Source organism: Natator depressus, chromosome 3 (assembly GCF_965152275.1).
Source record: "Natator depressus isolate rNatDep1 chromosome 3, rNatDep2.hap1, whole genome shotgun sequence".
Lineage (NCBI taxonomy): Eukaryota > Metazoa > Chordata > Testudines > Cheloniidae > Natator > Natator depressus.
In genome coordinates, this window is record NC_134236.1 from 25,170,168 (window position 1) to 25,184,442 (window position 14,275).

The 14,275-nt window shown below is 42.4% G+C and overlaps 1 protein-coding gene across 1 annotated transcript; it reads right to left on the reverse strand.

The window, feature by feature from the left end:
- Positions 1–351: 351 nt before the first annotated feature.
- LOC141984286 (uncharacterized) lies at positions 352–8,665 on the reverse strand. Its single transcript, XM_074947223.1, has 5 exons — positions 8,560–8,665; positions 5,155–5,304; positions 1,877–2,107; positions 419–1,249; positions 352–359 (listed from the first exon to the last, which is right to left on the reverse strand). Exons 1-5 carry the CDS (start codon positions 8,663–8,665, stop codon positions 352–354), a joined length of 1,326 nt encoding a protein of 441 aa, XP_074803324.1.
- Between the last annotated feature and the right edge of the window lie 5,610 nt (positions 8,666–14,275).

Sequence of the window (14,275 nt, forward strand, 5' to 3'; positions counted from 1 at the left end):
GTGGCAACCAAGTGATTTACCCCATGAGCTTCCCAAAGGCTTTTCATAGTTCCTGCCAGGAAATTAGTCCCTGCATCTGTGAGGATGTCGGAGGGCCAACCTACCCTGGCAAAAATGTCTGCTAGTGCCTGGCACACACTGTTAGCCCTGGTGTTGCTTAGAGCTACTGCTTCCGGCCATCGGGTGGCAAAATCCATGAAAGTCAGTATGTACTGCTTTCCTCTGGGTGTCTTTTTCGGAAAAGGACCCAGAATATCCACAGCTACTCGCTGAAATGGAACTTCAATGATGGGGAGTGGCTGGAGAGGGGCTTTGACCTGGTCTTGGGGCTTTCCCACTCTTTGGCACACCTCACAAGACTGGACATAGGTAGAAACATCCTTGCCCATTCCCTCCCAGTGGAATGACCCCCCCAAACGGTCTTTGGTCCTGTTCACCCCAGCATGGCCACTAGGGTGATCATGGGCTAAGCTCAAGAGCTTGGCCCGGTATTTAGTTGGAACTACCAACTGTCTCTGAGGATGCCAGTCTTCCTGGTGTCCACCAGAAAGAGTTTCCTTGTATAAAAGTCCTCTTTCTACAACAAACCTGGATCGATTAGAAGAGCTGAGAGGCGGTGGGTTGCTCCGTGCCGCCGTCCAAGCTCTCTGGAGGCTTTCATCTGCTTCCTGTTCGGTCTGGAACTGTTCCCTTGATGCTGGAGACATCAGTTCCTCATTGGATTGTGGACCTAGGCTTGGTCCCTCTGGAAGTGATATAGGGGATGGAGCTGTTTCTGTTGACTGTGAACCGCTCTCCGCTGGTGCACTATGTTGGGATTCAGGCTCCGGCTCAGCCTCTTGTGTAGGGTTATCGGCTGCTACCAGTTCAGGGTCGGTGGGGCCCTCTGGTGTTGAGGTTGCAAGTACTGGATTCAGTGCTGGCAATGGGTCTGGTGTTGGTTGTTCGGCTGGTTCCGGTTCTGGGACTGGTTCCGTCTGGGTCTCTGGGACTGGATCCACTACTGCTGTTGCAGACATTGGTCTGGGGTCCGGGTCCATCACCTCTGACCGGGTCCTGATAGAAGTTTCCGGAACAGAGCTAGGCCTCACGGCTTGTTTAGCCTGGCTGCGGGTGACCGTTCCCACCCTCTTGGCCTGCTTCACATGATTGGCCAAGTCTTCCCCCAACAGCATGGGGATGGGATAATCATCATAGACTGCAAAAGTCCACGTTCCTGACCAGCCCTTGTACTGGACAGGCAACTTGGCTGTAGGCAAATCGAAAGAGTTGGACTTGAAGGGTTGAATTGTCACTTGGATCTCTGGGTTGATTAACTTGGGGTCCACTAAGGAAGCATGGATAGCTGACACTTGTGCTCCGGTGTCCCTCCACGCGGTGACCTTCTTCCCGCCCACACTCACAGTTTCCCTCCGCTCCAAGGGTATCTGGGAGGTATCTGGGCCTGTGGACCTCTGGTGTGATTCCGGTGCAATGAACTGTAATCTGTTGGGGTTCTTGGGGCAGTTGGCCTTTACATGCCCCAGCTCGTTACATTTAAAACATCGTCCAGCTGACGGGTCACTGGGGCGAGGAGGGTTGCTGGAGAACGGGGTGGTGGGACGATAAGGGGTCTGGAGGGTTCTTTGGGAGGTAGGTGGGGCTTTGGGCGGCCCCCGGTAATAGGGTGTGGCCTGGGGTTGTCCCTTCTGGTCTCCGCTCCAACTGCGACCAGTTTTTTTCTTCTCTGCCACCTCCACCCATCTGGCTCCAATCTCTCCTGCCTCGATTACAGTTTTGGGCTTCCCATCTAGGATGTACCTTTCTATTTCTTCAGGAACACCCTCTAAGAATTGTTCCATTTGCATTAGGAAGGGCAAATTTACTGGAGACTCACCACTTGCTCCTGATATCCAGGCATCCCAATGTTTCACAATGTGGTAGGCATGTCGGGTAAATGACACGTCTGGTTTCCACCTTAGGGCTCTGAACCTCCGACGAGACTGCTCGGGTGTTATCCCCATTCTGACTCTTGCCTTGGATTTAAACAGTTCATACTTGTTCATGTGTTCTTTAGGCATTTCAGCTGCCACCTCAGCTAAGGGTCCACTGAGCTGTGGCCTCAGCTCTACCGTGTATTGGTCAGTAGAGATGTTGTACCCAAGGCAGGCCCTTTCGAAGTTTTCTAGGAAGGCCTCAGTATCATCGCCTGCCTTGTAGGTGGGGAACTTTCTGGGATGGGAAGTGGTACTTGGAGAAGGATTGCTAGGGTTTGTTGGGATATTCTGCTGAGCCTTTATCTTCTCTATCTCCTCCACATACTTCCTCTCTTTTTCCTTCTCCTCCAGTTCTTTGTCCCTTGCTTCCATAGCTCTCCTGTGAGCAGCCGCTTGGTGTTGTTCTGCCTCTTTTGCTGCCTCTTTCGCTGCCTCCCTTTCTTGTTCCTTCTCCTCCTTCTTCAGCCGCATGAGTTCTATCTGTCTTTCATGTTCCCTTTGTCTTTCCTCAGCCTGAAATCTGGCTAATTCCAGCTGTAGTCGAGCCGTGGATTTGGTCATTCTAACCTCTCTGTTTTTAACTAACTTTACACCCAAAGTTTAGAAATAAACAAACAAAACTTGGCTGTAAAATTTTGCTGTGCTGGAATAGAATACCTATTCTCTGATAGTGATTGTCAGCCTACAGAAAAAGACAATTCCCTTGTCTCTGCTCTGGGCCCAAATCAAAGCAAAAAACTTCCAACTACTTGGAAACCTGTTTACCCAGCCCAAAGAAAAAACAAGTTTCCTTTTTAAACTTGTGCTCCTTGTAAAAACTCAAAATCCAAAAAAAAAACCCCTGCCACTTTTGTCTCCAGGCAAATGGGTAGAACACCCCCCCTTCTATTTACTTTTAGGGAAAAAAAAAACTCTGGGTTGGAAGACTGTGAATTTCCCTGCAGGAGTTAAGTACCCTGCCTCCAGGCAAAGAAAACCTGCAATTCACAAAGATAATCCCCTTTTGTCTCTGCTTGGCCACAAAGCAGAGAAAAAAACAAGCTGCTTTCAGTTTCAGCTGCTTCTGGACTTCCTTTCCAAAGGAAAGAGAAAAAAATCTCCTTTTTAAAAATCTGTATTTCTAGTTCAAAAAAATCTCAACTGGATCTCAAAATGATTTCAGGTTAATCCCACCACTCTGCCACCATGTCAAGGTTCCTCCCCCACTCTGAACTCTAGGGTACAGATGTGGGGACCTGCATGAAAAACCTCCTAAGCTTATCTTTACCAGCTTAGGTCAAAACTTCCCCAAGGTACAAAATATTCCACCCTTTTGTCCTTGGATTGGCCGCTACCACCACCAAACAAATACTGGTTACTGGGGAAGAGCTGTTTGGACACGTCTTTCCCCCCAAAATACTTCCCAAAAACCTTGCACCCTACTTCCTGGACAAGGTTTGGTAAAAAGCCTCACCAATTTGCCTAGGTGACTACAGACCCAGACCCTTGGATCTTAAGAACAATGAACAATCCTCCCAACACTTGCACCCTCCCTTTCCTGGGAAATGTTGGATAAAAAGCCTCACCAATTTGCATAGGTGACCACAGACCCAAACCCCTGGATCTGAGAACAATGAAAAAGCATTCAGTTTTCTTACAAGAAGACTTTTAATAAAAATAGAATTAGAAATAAGAAATCCCCCCTGTAAAATCAGGATGGTAAATACCTTACAGGGTAATTAGATTCCAAACATAGAGAACCCCTCTAGGCAAAAACCTTAAGTTACAAAAAAGATACACAGACAGAAATAGTTATTCTATTCAGCACAATTCTTTTCTCAGCCATTTAAAGAAATCATAATCTAACACATACCTAGCTAGATTACTTACTAAAAGTTCTAAGGCTTCATTCCTGGTCTATCCCCAGCAAAGACAAAATGTAGACAGACACACAAACCCTTTGTTTCTCTCCCTCCTACCAGCTTTTGAAAGTATCTTGTCTGCTCATTGGTCATTTTGGTCAGGTGCCAGCGAGGTTACCTTTAGCTTCTTAACCCTTTACAGGTGAGAGGAGATTTCCTCTGGCCAGGAGGGATTTTAAAGGGGTTTACCCTTCCCTTTCTATTTATGACACCCTCATACAAAGGGCGGCTCTGAGATCGCTGCAAAGATGTCCTCTGTCGAAAGCAGTTGTAATCGTAAACTGCATTCCCCCTTTTGCCCTCCAAATGGTAACAAGAGAGGCAGCCTCAGCAGTTTGCCCTGTGCGGGGGAGGGGAAGAGGCAAGTAGAAAGAGTCCAACTGTCCTCATGTCCTCAGCAACACACAGAACTGACACATTGGACAAACTCCAGCTGTTCTACATACTTCCCAGCTCCTACAGCCAAAACGCACGGAGACCCCCTTTCTTCGTCTCCCCTATTGCTCCAGTGGAGACTGTGTGACACCAGGCTGTGAGAGGAAGTGACGCAGGGGAAAGGGAGAGGCCCAGCAGCAGTGCCATTATGACCTTGCTGCACAAGAGGAGGCTAAGCCAACATCATTACACAAAAAGAGCAGCAGTAAGCAAGAGCAAGAATGGGGGAGAGTCTTTTGTTCTCTGAACTATTGGTACATTTGGATTAAAGGGTTAACAATAGAGCATAGAAGATATTAGGCCTTTTATTGGACTGACTGATGTTGATCAATGAGGACCTGCCCAGGCTTCTCAACTGCTCCAGCAATCTGGGTGAAATACTTTGTGTAAATAGTTTTTCACTGAAAGATGCAGATTTGGGGGGATCAAAACTGTTCACCAATTTGGGTTGATTTCAGTGAATGTTTTCTGTCAAAAAAACCAAAAAGAAAAATAAATAAATTGGTAAATGTCAAGCTAGTTTATTTTGGCATTTCTGAAATTAAAAATTTTGACTTTTTATATTTGAAAGAAGTTTTGCTTTGGAATTTCCCTGAATTTTATTTTAAAAATCATTCAACCCTCTCAACCTCTCCCAATGAACCAAAATGTTTCATTTTGGGTAGAACAAAACATTACAGTTGATCTGAAATGAATTTTTTATGCTTTTTTGTTCTGTCAAATTTAAAAAAATAATTCACTTTGGGTCAATCTGAAGCAATTTTTTTAATTATTAGCTTTTTGTTTAGCCACTGAACCAACCAACCCAGTTATTCACCCAGCTCTACTTTCTACCCACTTGCCTCCTTCACACTCTTGTTTCCTGCTCCTCTTCCTATCTAATGCTGCTGGCATAGCCTCGTCTGGTGCAGCAATGTCAAATTGGCACTGCTGCTGTGCCTCGCTTTCCTCACTGTCAATTCCTCTCTCAGCCTGATGTCCTACTATTTCCACTGGAACAATAACATAGTATGAGGACAGTTGCACTCTTTCCCGTGGCCTCTCCCCCTTCCTCTTTGTAGAGCATAGTAGCTCAGATATCAGTATCGGTGGCACCAGATCCTTAAGTCACAGCACTAGTAGAGTGCAGTGCGATAGGCTCTGGTTTCCAAGACCCTGGAATATTTTGTGGGAGCATCCTCTTTTCAAAGCATGTCATGTTTGATGGCATTTCACTTTTCTTGGGGTAAGAAAGGAAATGTGCTCTTGTGGTTACAACACCGGACTGTGATGTGGGTGATAAAGGTCTGATTTTTCAGTGCTGCTGGAGCCTTCTTATATAACTTTGGGGAAAATCTTAGCTTTTCTTTGCCTCCATTTTCCTTATAAGGCTACTGTCTTCCATTCTTTTTCTGTCCTGTTTATTTAAATTGTAAGATTTTTGGGGCGGGGACTGTCTCTTATGTGTGCCAGGCCTGATCTTGGTTGGGTCTCTTTAGTGCTACCATAATACAAATAATAAATATTAATAATTATTATATTGATGTCCTGGCTGATAATCCCTTTAAAATAAAACAATGATTTCTATAAATGGCAGGTTCCCTTTAAGCGGTCTCCCGCCCCTTAATCTCTTTTCTTCACCGCTGCTCCTGTAACAGCACCTACTCTTCAGTAACATCAAGCTCTCAACCCTGATACCCCTCTCTCTCTCTGGCCCAGCTATAAATACCCCCTTCCCATTTGCATTCCTTCCCCCTGCCCCTTGTCCTTACAACCTTCTTGCCCCTTATCCTGACCTCTCTGCATACCCTCATCTGACTGCCTGCTTGTACCCCAGCCATCATCTTTGGTAAGGTGAGTGCTTTACAGTACTTCGGACTTACTGTATACTAAGGCAAAGAGTTTATAGTGTTCTTGGAATACTCTTAATTATAGCTTCTCTTGATGAGTCACAGTTTCCTAAGTGTTTCTCCTTTGACTCATCTTCTAGAGAGAAAGTATTTTGGAGTGTTTGCCTCAGCAGCAGGTGCCTCTCAAAGTGCTGCCTATTTATTATTTAAACTCTTTTGCTCATGTGTCCTGCAGAAGTTCTTTGAAGCACATTTCTCAAGGTAGCTGAAGGATAGCGCCCAGGAATGCACTGCAGGGCAGATAAGCTTTCCATGAGAAAGGGAAAATTGCAGGTGCTTGTGCAACTTCTTTTTGACTGACCCATGCTTATCTTTCTGGTGCACCTCCAGGAATTCATCTGGCTCCCCGATGGACATCTTGCAGCCTCCCTCCACTTTTCCTACACAAGGATGTTGCTGTCTGCTGTAAAGAGCTTTTGTCAAAACTTTATCTTATTTGGCTGGGGCATAGAAGCCTCTCATTGAAAGCAAGTGGGAGATTCTTGTGTTTCATCACAGTGTTTCAGCAGAAAGCCCTGCACATCTTGTCATAGGATGTGAAGCTACAGGCCTCTTCATATGACTAACAAATATGATGTGGAAAACAACAAGCTACAAACAGACCAAACTTCTACTTTGCTTCTAACTGCTTCTGTAAAAGATGCCATTTTGCTTTTGTGGCTGAATGCCCTCAATGCAGGAAATAGCATTGGTAAGTTACTTCTGTAGCAGCTTCCATCTGGGAATCTTCAGGTTCTTCACAAAGATCAATGAGTGAAATCCCATAACTCTCCTTACAGAAGGGGGAAATGAAGCACAGAGAAGAGCAACAAGGGACTCAAGGTTTCATTGCAAGCCTTTGTCACAGCCAGGAACAGAACTCAGTGGGAATTAGCTTTGTCTCATACCACAAGACCATAGTTGCTTTGATTAACCCAAATGCTTAGGTAGTATGGTGATAAAAATCATACAGATTCCAGGATAAGATTAAGATTTAGGTTTTATAGAAAACAGGGGAAACAATATTTAACTTGGATGAAAAAAAAAAGTTATAAAGGAATACCATTTAGCGTGAAATGTGATGGTGCATTCATCACAGCCAGTTGAAGACAGTATACCCATGAGTAAGTTTTAGTGAAAGAAGGCAAATAACATTAATACAATAGGATAGTATTATGGCTATTTTCAACTGTGAAAAAAGGTCAGTTTTGACATGCATCCTTCCGCATGTTATACTTCTGGGAAGTGTAAATAAGTAACACAGCTCTCTGATGGATAAAGTAACACAGCCCTCTGATGGATAAACTCATGCTTCCTCAAATACTTCTGTTCCCCCTCTAGTGGGCTCTGTCCTATCCTCTGTATTACTCTGAATGCTGGTCTTTCACTATGGGAAGATCGACACTGCTGCAATCGATACAGCAGGGATCGATTTTTGAGGGTGTAGTGAAGACCTGCTAAATTGATGGCAGAGTGCTCTCCGGTTGACCCCGGTACTCCAGTTCCCTGAGAAGAGTAAGGTAGAGTCAACAGGAGAGTGTCTCCCATCAGTGCAGCGCAGTGAAGACATAGGGATAAGTTGACCTAAGCTACATTGACTCCAGCAATGTTATTCACGTAGCTGGAGTAGCGTAACTTAGGTAGACTTCCCCGTAGTGAAGACAAGCCCTGACAGTAGTAAGAAGGGCCTTATTCAACTTGGAATAAATAAACAGAGCAGGCTGAAACAAGGGGTGGGGGGAGTTTCTATTTTTGTTGTTGAAATTTCAATGACAATTTTTATCATTTTAAAATTCAAAATTTCAACCAGACATAAACAAATAAGTGCTATTGCAGATGTCATGAGTATGGCTAGGTTAGCTGTAGATCATTAAATCAGAAGGACACAGGTCATTTGGGGACCTGTATCTTGGGAACCCATTCACCAAATGACCCTAAATTTGCACCTCAAACATCACACCAACCCTTGTTGTAGTGTAGTTATTTTCAAGGCAATCTGTCTATGTGTGTGGATTTTAGAGTACTTTGAAAAATCAGCTTTAAGGAGAAACATGGCTGCAAACTTTCATGGCTTGCACATGAAAAATGAAGCAGTGTTTAACCAGTGATGAGTTCAGGTATTTGAGAGGGGACTTGCTGCTGAACTTGTTTGTCCAATGTGCTGTAACTTTTAAAATGAAAGGACAGCCAGCTATGAGTTGTCACCTTTCTCCCCCACCCAAAAATAGTTATTTGCTCAAGTACTTTTTCATGTTTAAAATAAATGTTTCCAAAGCTTAGCTTTCCTCACGGACAAATAACACCCGTGGAATTTGGAAAGCTAAACTGTGTGCTTGTCAGATCGTACGCCTGGACGTATGATTCACCCAGCCTTCTGACCTTCGTGCACACAATTGTGATTATGGACAGTGCTGTCATTCTTAAAGTGTGGCAGACCCACAGCTTCTAGGAGCAGAGAAATCGTGCAAAAACAGCTTTCAGCCATCGTCTTGGATTCATTTCTTCTGTGGGTGCTTTTGAAGCTCTTAACCCTTCGAGCTTGGCAGCTGAATACCAGTCTCCTGGGCTCACTGCACTGTAATGCTGCAGATGAGACTCTGGACTACCTACCAGCTGCCAAACGTGCTCACAGCTCCGCCATCTGACTGTCCTCAGCTCACATGCAATTCCATCTCACAACTGCCATCCCCTCCAGCCTAGTCCTAGTCCCAGCACTAATGACCCAAACCTATTCCAAGCTACTAACACTTCTATTACATCCCAACAAGTAATTTTCTCCCCATTTTCATTTATTTTTAACATTTATAAACAGTGCAATAGATGTGCATGGCACTTTAGAGAGAATAAAGACAGGATCCTTGCTTCGGAGAGCCTACTGTCGAGGGCAGACCACCATGAGATGCACCAAGGAAATATTCATAGAGTATAAGGACAGAAAGGACCATTGTGATTGTCATAAATATAAAGGGAAGGGTAAACCCCTTTAAAATCCCTCCTGGCCAGAGGAAAAATCCTCTCACCTGTAAAGGGTTAAGAAGCTAAAGGTAACCTCACTGGCACCTGACCAAAATGACCAATGAGGAGACAAGATACTTTCAAAAGGTGGGAGGAGGGAGAGAAACAAAGGGTCTGGGTCTGTCTATATGCTGCTTTTGCTGGGGATAGACCAGGAATGGAGTCTTAGAACTTTAGTAAGTAATCTAGCTAGGTATGTGTTAGATTATGATTTCTTTAAATGGCTGAGAAAAGAATTGTGCTGAATAGAATGACTATTTCTGTCTGTGTGTCTTTTTTGTAACTTAAGGTTTTGCCTAGAGGGATTCTCTATGTTTTGAATCTAATTACCCTGTAAGGTATCTACCATCCTGATTTTACAGGGGTGATTCCTTTACTTCTATTTACTTCTATTTCTATTAAAAGTCTTCTTGTAAGAAAACTGAATGCTTTTTCATTGTTCTCAGATCCAAGGGTTTGGGTCTGTGGTCACCTATGCAAATTGGTGAGGATTTTTACCAAACCTTTCCCAGGAAGTGGGGTGCAAGGGTTGGGAGGATTTTGGGCGGTAAGACGTGTCCAAACTACGTTTCCCAGTAAACCCAGTTAGAGTTTGGTGGTGGCAGTGGATATTCCAAGGACAAAGGATAAAATTAATTTGTACCTTGGGGAAGTTTTAACCTAAGCTGGTAAAAGTAAGCTTAGGAGGTTTTCATGCAGGTCTCCACATCTGTACCCTAGAGTTCAGAGTGGGGGAGGAACCTTGACAGTGATCATCTACCCTGACTCCGATCTAACATGGGACACAGAACTTCCCTGAATCAATTCCTGTTTGAATTAGAGGATATCTCTAGTTTATATCGGAGGCAGCAAAGATGATGGGAGGTTTACAGGAAAATATGGTATGAGGTTGCTTGTTCACCCAGATATACATCATTTAGTTCCTTTGATTAAGTTAATTTGAATTGTATTGGTCTCCATCTGATGGTATCAGCTATCAAAATGTTTTCTACATCTTGACAAGGAACCCAATACCTTGGGTACCTAGATGCTGAATCCTCCTGGTATCTATGTCACTAAAACCTGGACATTAGGAACACAGGATCATACTGGATCAGACTGGTGATCCATCTAATCCAGTATCCCGTCCTTGACAAGGCTGAGCACCCGAGGAAGGTACAAGACACTGCTCAGTAGGAAGATATGGGATAATCTGCCCACATGAAGATCCCATTCTACTTTTTAACCTTTAGAGATTGGCTTAAGTCCTGAAGCATAAAGTTTTATATCCCTTCCAATTTTTTTTGTTAATACTAACTCTGAATATTCTTGTTATCCATTTAATTGTCCAATCCTCCTTTGAATCATGCTAAATTCTTGGCCTCAGTAACATCATGTGACAATGTGTTCCATAGTCTAATTACACATTGGGTGAAAAAGTATTTTTTAAATCAATTTTGAATTCCCTTCCTTTTAATTTCATTGAATGTTCCCTTTCTTATAAGACAGGGAGAACTACAGCTCCTGATCTACTTTCTCTAGACCATTCATTATTCTATATAGTTTTATCATATTCCCTTTTATTTGTCTCTTTTCTAAGTTAAGCAATCCAACTCTTGTCAGTGTTTCCATATGAGTGTTTTCCTGTGCCCTTAATCATTCTCATTATCCTTATCTAAAACTTTCTAATTCTGCAATGTCCGTTTTTTGTGAGTGACCAGCAGTGTACATAATTGTCCATAGGAGACCACAACATTGATTTATATAATGGTATTATAATAGCATTTGCATTATTCTCCTGCCCATTCCTTATGCAACCTAATACCTTGTTTGCTTTTTTAACCACAGCTGGGTAATATTAGTGCTATACATGTTAATTTTCAATTCCACAAGCCTGTATGAATTTTCCACATTTGTACTATATTCAGATATGCTACTGGAACTGAAAAGTTTTGCTAAACCTAATACAACAGAGAGGAACTAATTCCTAGCAATAAGGAAATCCAATATGTCTGCCACTAACAAGTCTTCCATGCCTGAGGTTCCCGCTTTTATGGTTGATTTACAATGTTAAAGATTTACTTGAAGATGTAAAAAATGAACTGAATGCAAATAGTTAGAAATCTCTGAAGAAGAAAATCAGTGATGGAAGCTGGGTTTGGGTTTTTTTTAATGGATTTAATTGTTTTAACAAGTGACAGACTGTCAATCATAGAGACCTGGAGCCCTCCATTAATTGAACAGGTTGGAGCACGGGCAATAGAACTGGTCAACATTTTTCAACTAAAAATATCTTCTAAATTGGAAAATATGGTGTTGTTGAAATTGATGTTTTTTGACAATTTTTCAATTCTGAATACAGATTTTGACTTAAAGATGACATTAAATTAGAAAGATAAGATTAGTGAGGTAATATCTTTTATTGAACCAGCTTCTGTTCTTCTCTTCTTCAGGTCTGGCTCTGTGTTGCTCAAAAGCTTGTCTCTCTCAACAACAGAAGTGGTCCAGTAAAAGATATTACCTCACCCACCTGTCTCTCTAATATCCTGGGACCAAGACAGCTACAATAACACTGCAACCATTAAGTTGAAATGTCCATTTTAAGTGAAAGTTTGTGTTTTGAATGGACATTTCTAAATGAATCTTTTGGTTTCAAATTGACATCTTTTAAATAAAATATAGTTCTGAAATGTCAAAAAGTTTCAGTAGAAAATATCAGATTTTTTACTTCACCGCTTCCAAACTGAAATGATCTGAAATACTTCATCGCACAAAAGTTATTCTGTTTTGACATTTTGTTCTGATTTGGGATGAAAACAAATATCACAATATTGGAATTCCCCATGGGATGGAAACTCCCTTTTCTGACCAGGTTCAAGGGGAAGTGGCAAATCAAGATTCTCCACCTGCGCTTCTCAGGGAATTGTTTGGAAGTGAGCACCAAGAGCAGAGAAAGGGCTCATTTCCTTTATCCTCTATGCTGAGACTGTCAACAAGGTTGCAAGTAGAGCTGGTGCAGGGGGTGGAGGAGGAGGTGGGAGAAAGGATACATTTTTTCACAAAAACATTAACAAAACACTTACCTGTTTTTCAACCAGCTTTATGAAAAATACCAGGTACTATCATCATACAAATAAATAATAATAATCCTAATAATAAATGGTGCTTGTCCTGCTCTGGATTCCATTTCCACTGTCAATACCAACTCTGTACACACACTGAACAGCCAAAAGGAACCTTATGGGGACTCTGTTGGCCTAGGCTGCTTTCAGACCAATGATCCACAAATTAATGTATCTAGCTATCTCAGGGATTCACATGTCCCCCAGGACTGTAGTTTCTGAGTACCACATGAACTTTAATGTATTTATCTCACAACATTCTTGTTAGGTAGGGAAGTATTAACCCCACTTTACAGATAGGGAACTGAGATCCAGAGAGGCTAGCCAAAAGTCTCCCAGAAAGTCTTTGTGGGACAGGAACTTGAATGCAGGTTCCCCAAGAGCTAGACTAGTACCTACCACTGGAATGCCCTCTCCTGACTGAATGCATACTGATTACCAACCCATTAAATCATTCAATCCTTGACAAAACACAATCCACAGAAATTTATTGAAAGCCAAATCCTGTTGTCCTTACTCTGGAAAAAACCCTATTTTCTATGGGAGCTTTGCCTGGGTTTGGATTTCTGGATTTGGTCCTGAACCTTAAAATATTATTTTTTAAAATAAACTTAATGAGAAACATTACTAGCATGTTAAGGCACTCAGATAACTCTGTGATGGGCATGTTACCAGAGCCGAGATAGGTTGCTGGACATTAGATTCTTGCCTTTAATGATTATTCTTATTATTTGTATTACAGTATAACCCAGAGCTCCCAGCCCAATTCAGGGCCCCATTGTACTATGCACAGAACAAACACATAGCAAGAGAAAGACTCTGTCCTGAAAAGCTGACAATCTAAATAGACAAATGATGGTGGTGAGGGAACCAAGAGACAGAGATTAAGTGATTTGCCCAAAGTCACACAGTATCATAGAAGATTAGGGTTGAAAGAGACCTCAGGAACCCATCTTGTCCAACCCCGTGCTCAAGGCAGGACCAACACCAACTAAATCATCCCAGTCAGGACTTTGTCAAGCCGGGCCTTAAAAATCTCTAAGGATGGAGATTCCACCACCTCCCTAGGTAACCCATTCCAGTGCTTCATCACCCTCCTAGTGAAATAGTGTTTCCTAATATCCAACCTCCACCACTGCAACTTGAGACCATTGCTCCTTGTTCTGTCATCTGCCACCACTGAGAACAGCCAAGCTCCATCAGGGAGTTTGTGGAAGATCTGGGAACTGAACTTAAATCTCATGAATCCCTGTCCAGTCCCTGAATGTCACAAAGTAATTCTCTCATGTGTTCTGCTCCTTTCCATTAAACATACCACACATTATAGCCACAACCAGAAAGCAGGATGAAAAAGAAATACATTGTAGGAACAGTTTGTTTATATCAGTTTCAGTTCTGGCCCCCAAAACACAAACCAATATCAACAGTTTGCAATTGCAGTGTTAACATTTTCTGTTTCTAAACTAAGCTAAACATTTGGCCAAATTGTATTACAACATATACTTGTTGTCTTTAACTGCAATGCATTAGAGATTCTTATCTGATTATGATGTATTAGGTTTCCAAACTTTTCTGTAGTTACACATAAAGCATTCCTGTGAAGTTCAATCGATTCTCTCACACATTTCCTTTAAAAATACCTTTCCTGATTATTTAATGACTGCATAACAAGATGAGTGTGACCAGATTACTGTGTATTATTCTCAAAACCAAAAGCCATTGGAGACACTCATACTTAAATAATTACAACACCCTCCACCTTAAGCTGCCAAAGAAAATCTTTTTTATTTTAAATGGAAAGATTATTTTGCTATATATTTACAAACATTTTCTTTCGATGACAGTTAGCTTGATCCCCGCTGGGAAACTAACGATGTAATCCTTCCCTCCTTAACTCAGGCAAAATTTCCCTTAACTTCTATGGGTGTTTCACCTGAATAAGGAGTGCAAATGAACAATCAAAGAATTCCCATGGACCC

Coding starts and splice junctions, on each gene's coding strand:
- LOC141984286 (XM_074947223.1), bottom strand. CDS start 8,665: ATGGCTGAAAGCTGTTTTTGCACGATTTCTCTGCTCCTAGAAGCTGTG. Junction 2,108..5,154: donor GAAACAAGAGTGTGAAGGAG/GCAAGTGGGTAG, acceptor AATACACGGTAG/AGCTGAGGCCACAGCTCAGT. Junction 1,250..1,876: donor CTGGATATCAGGAGCAAGTG/GTGAGTCTCCAG, acceptor ATTTGCCTACAG/CCAAGTTGCCTGTCCAGTAC.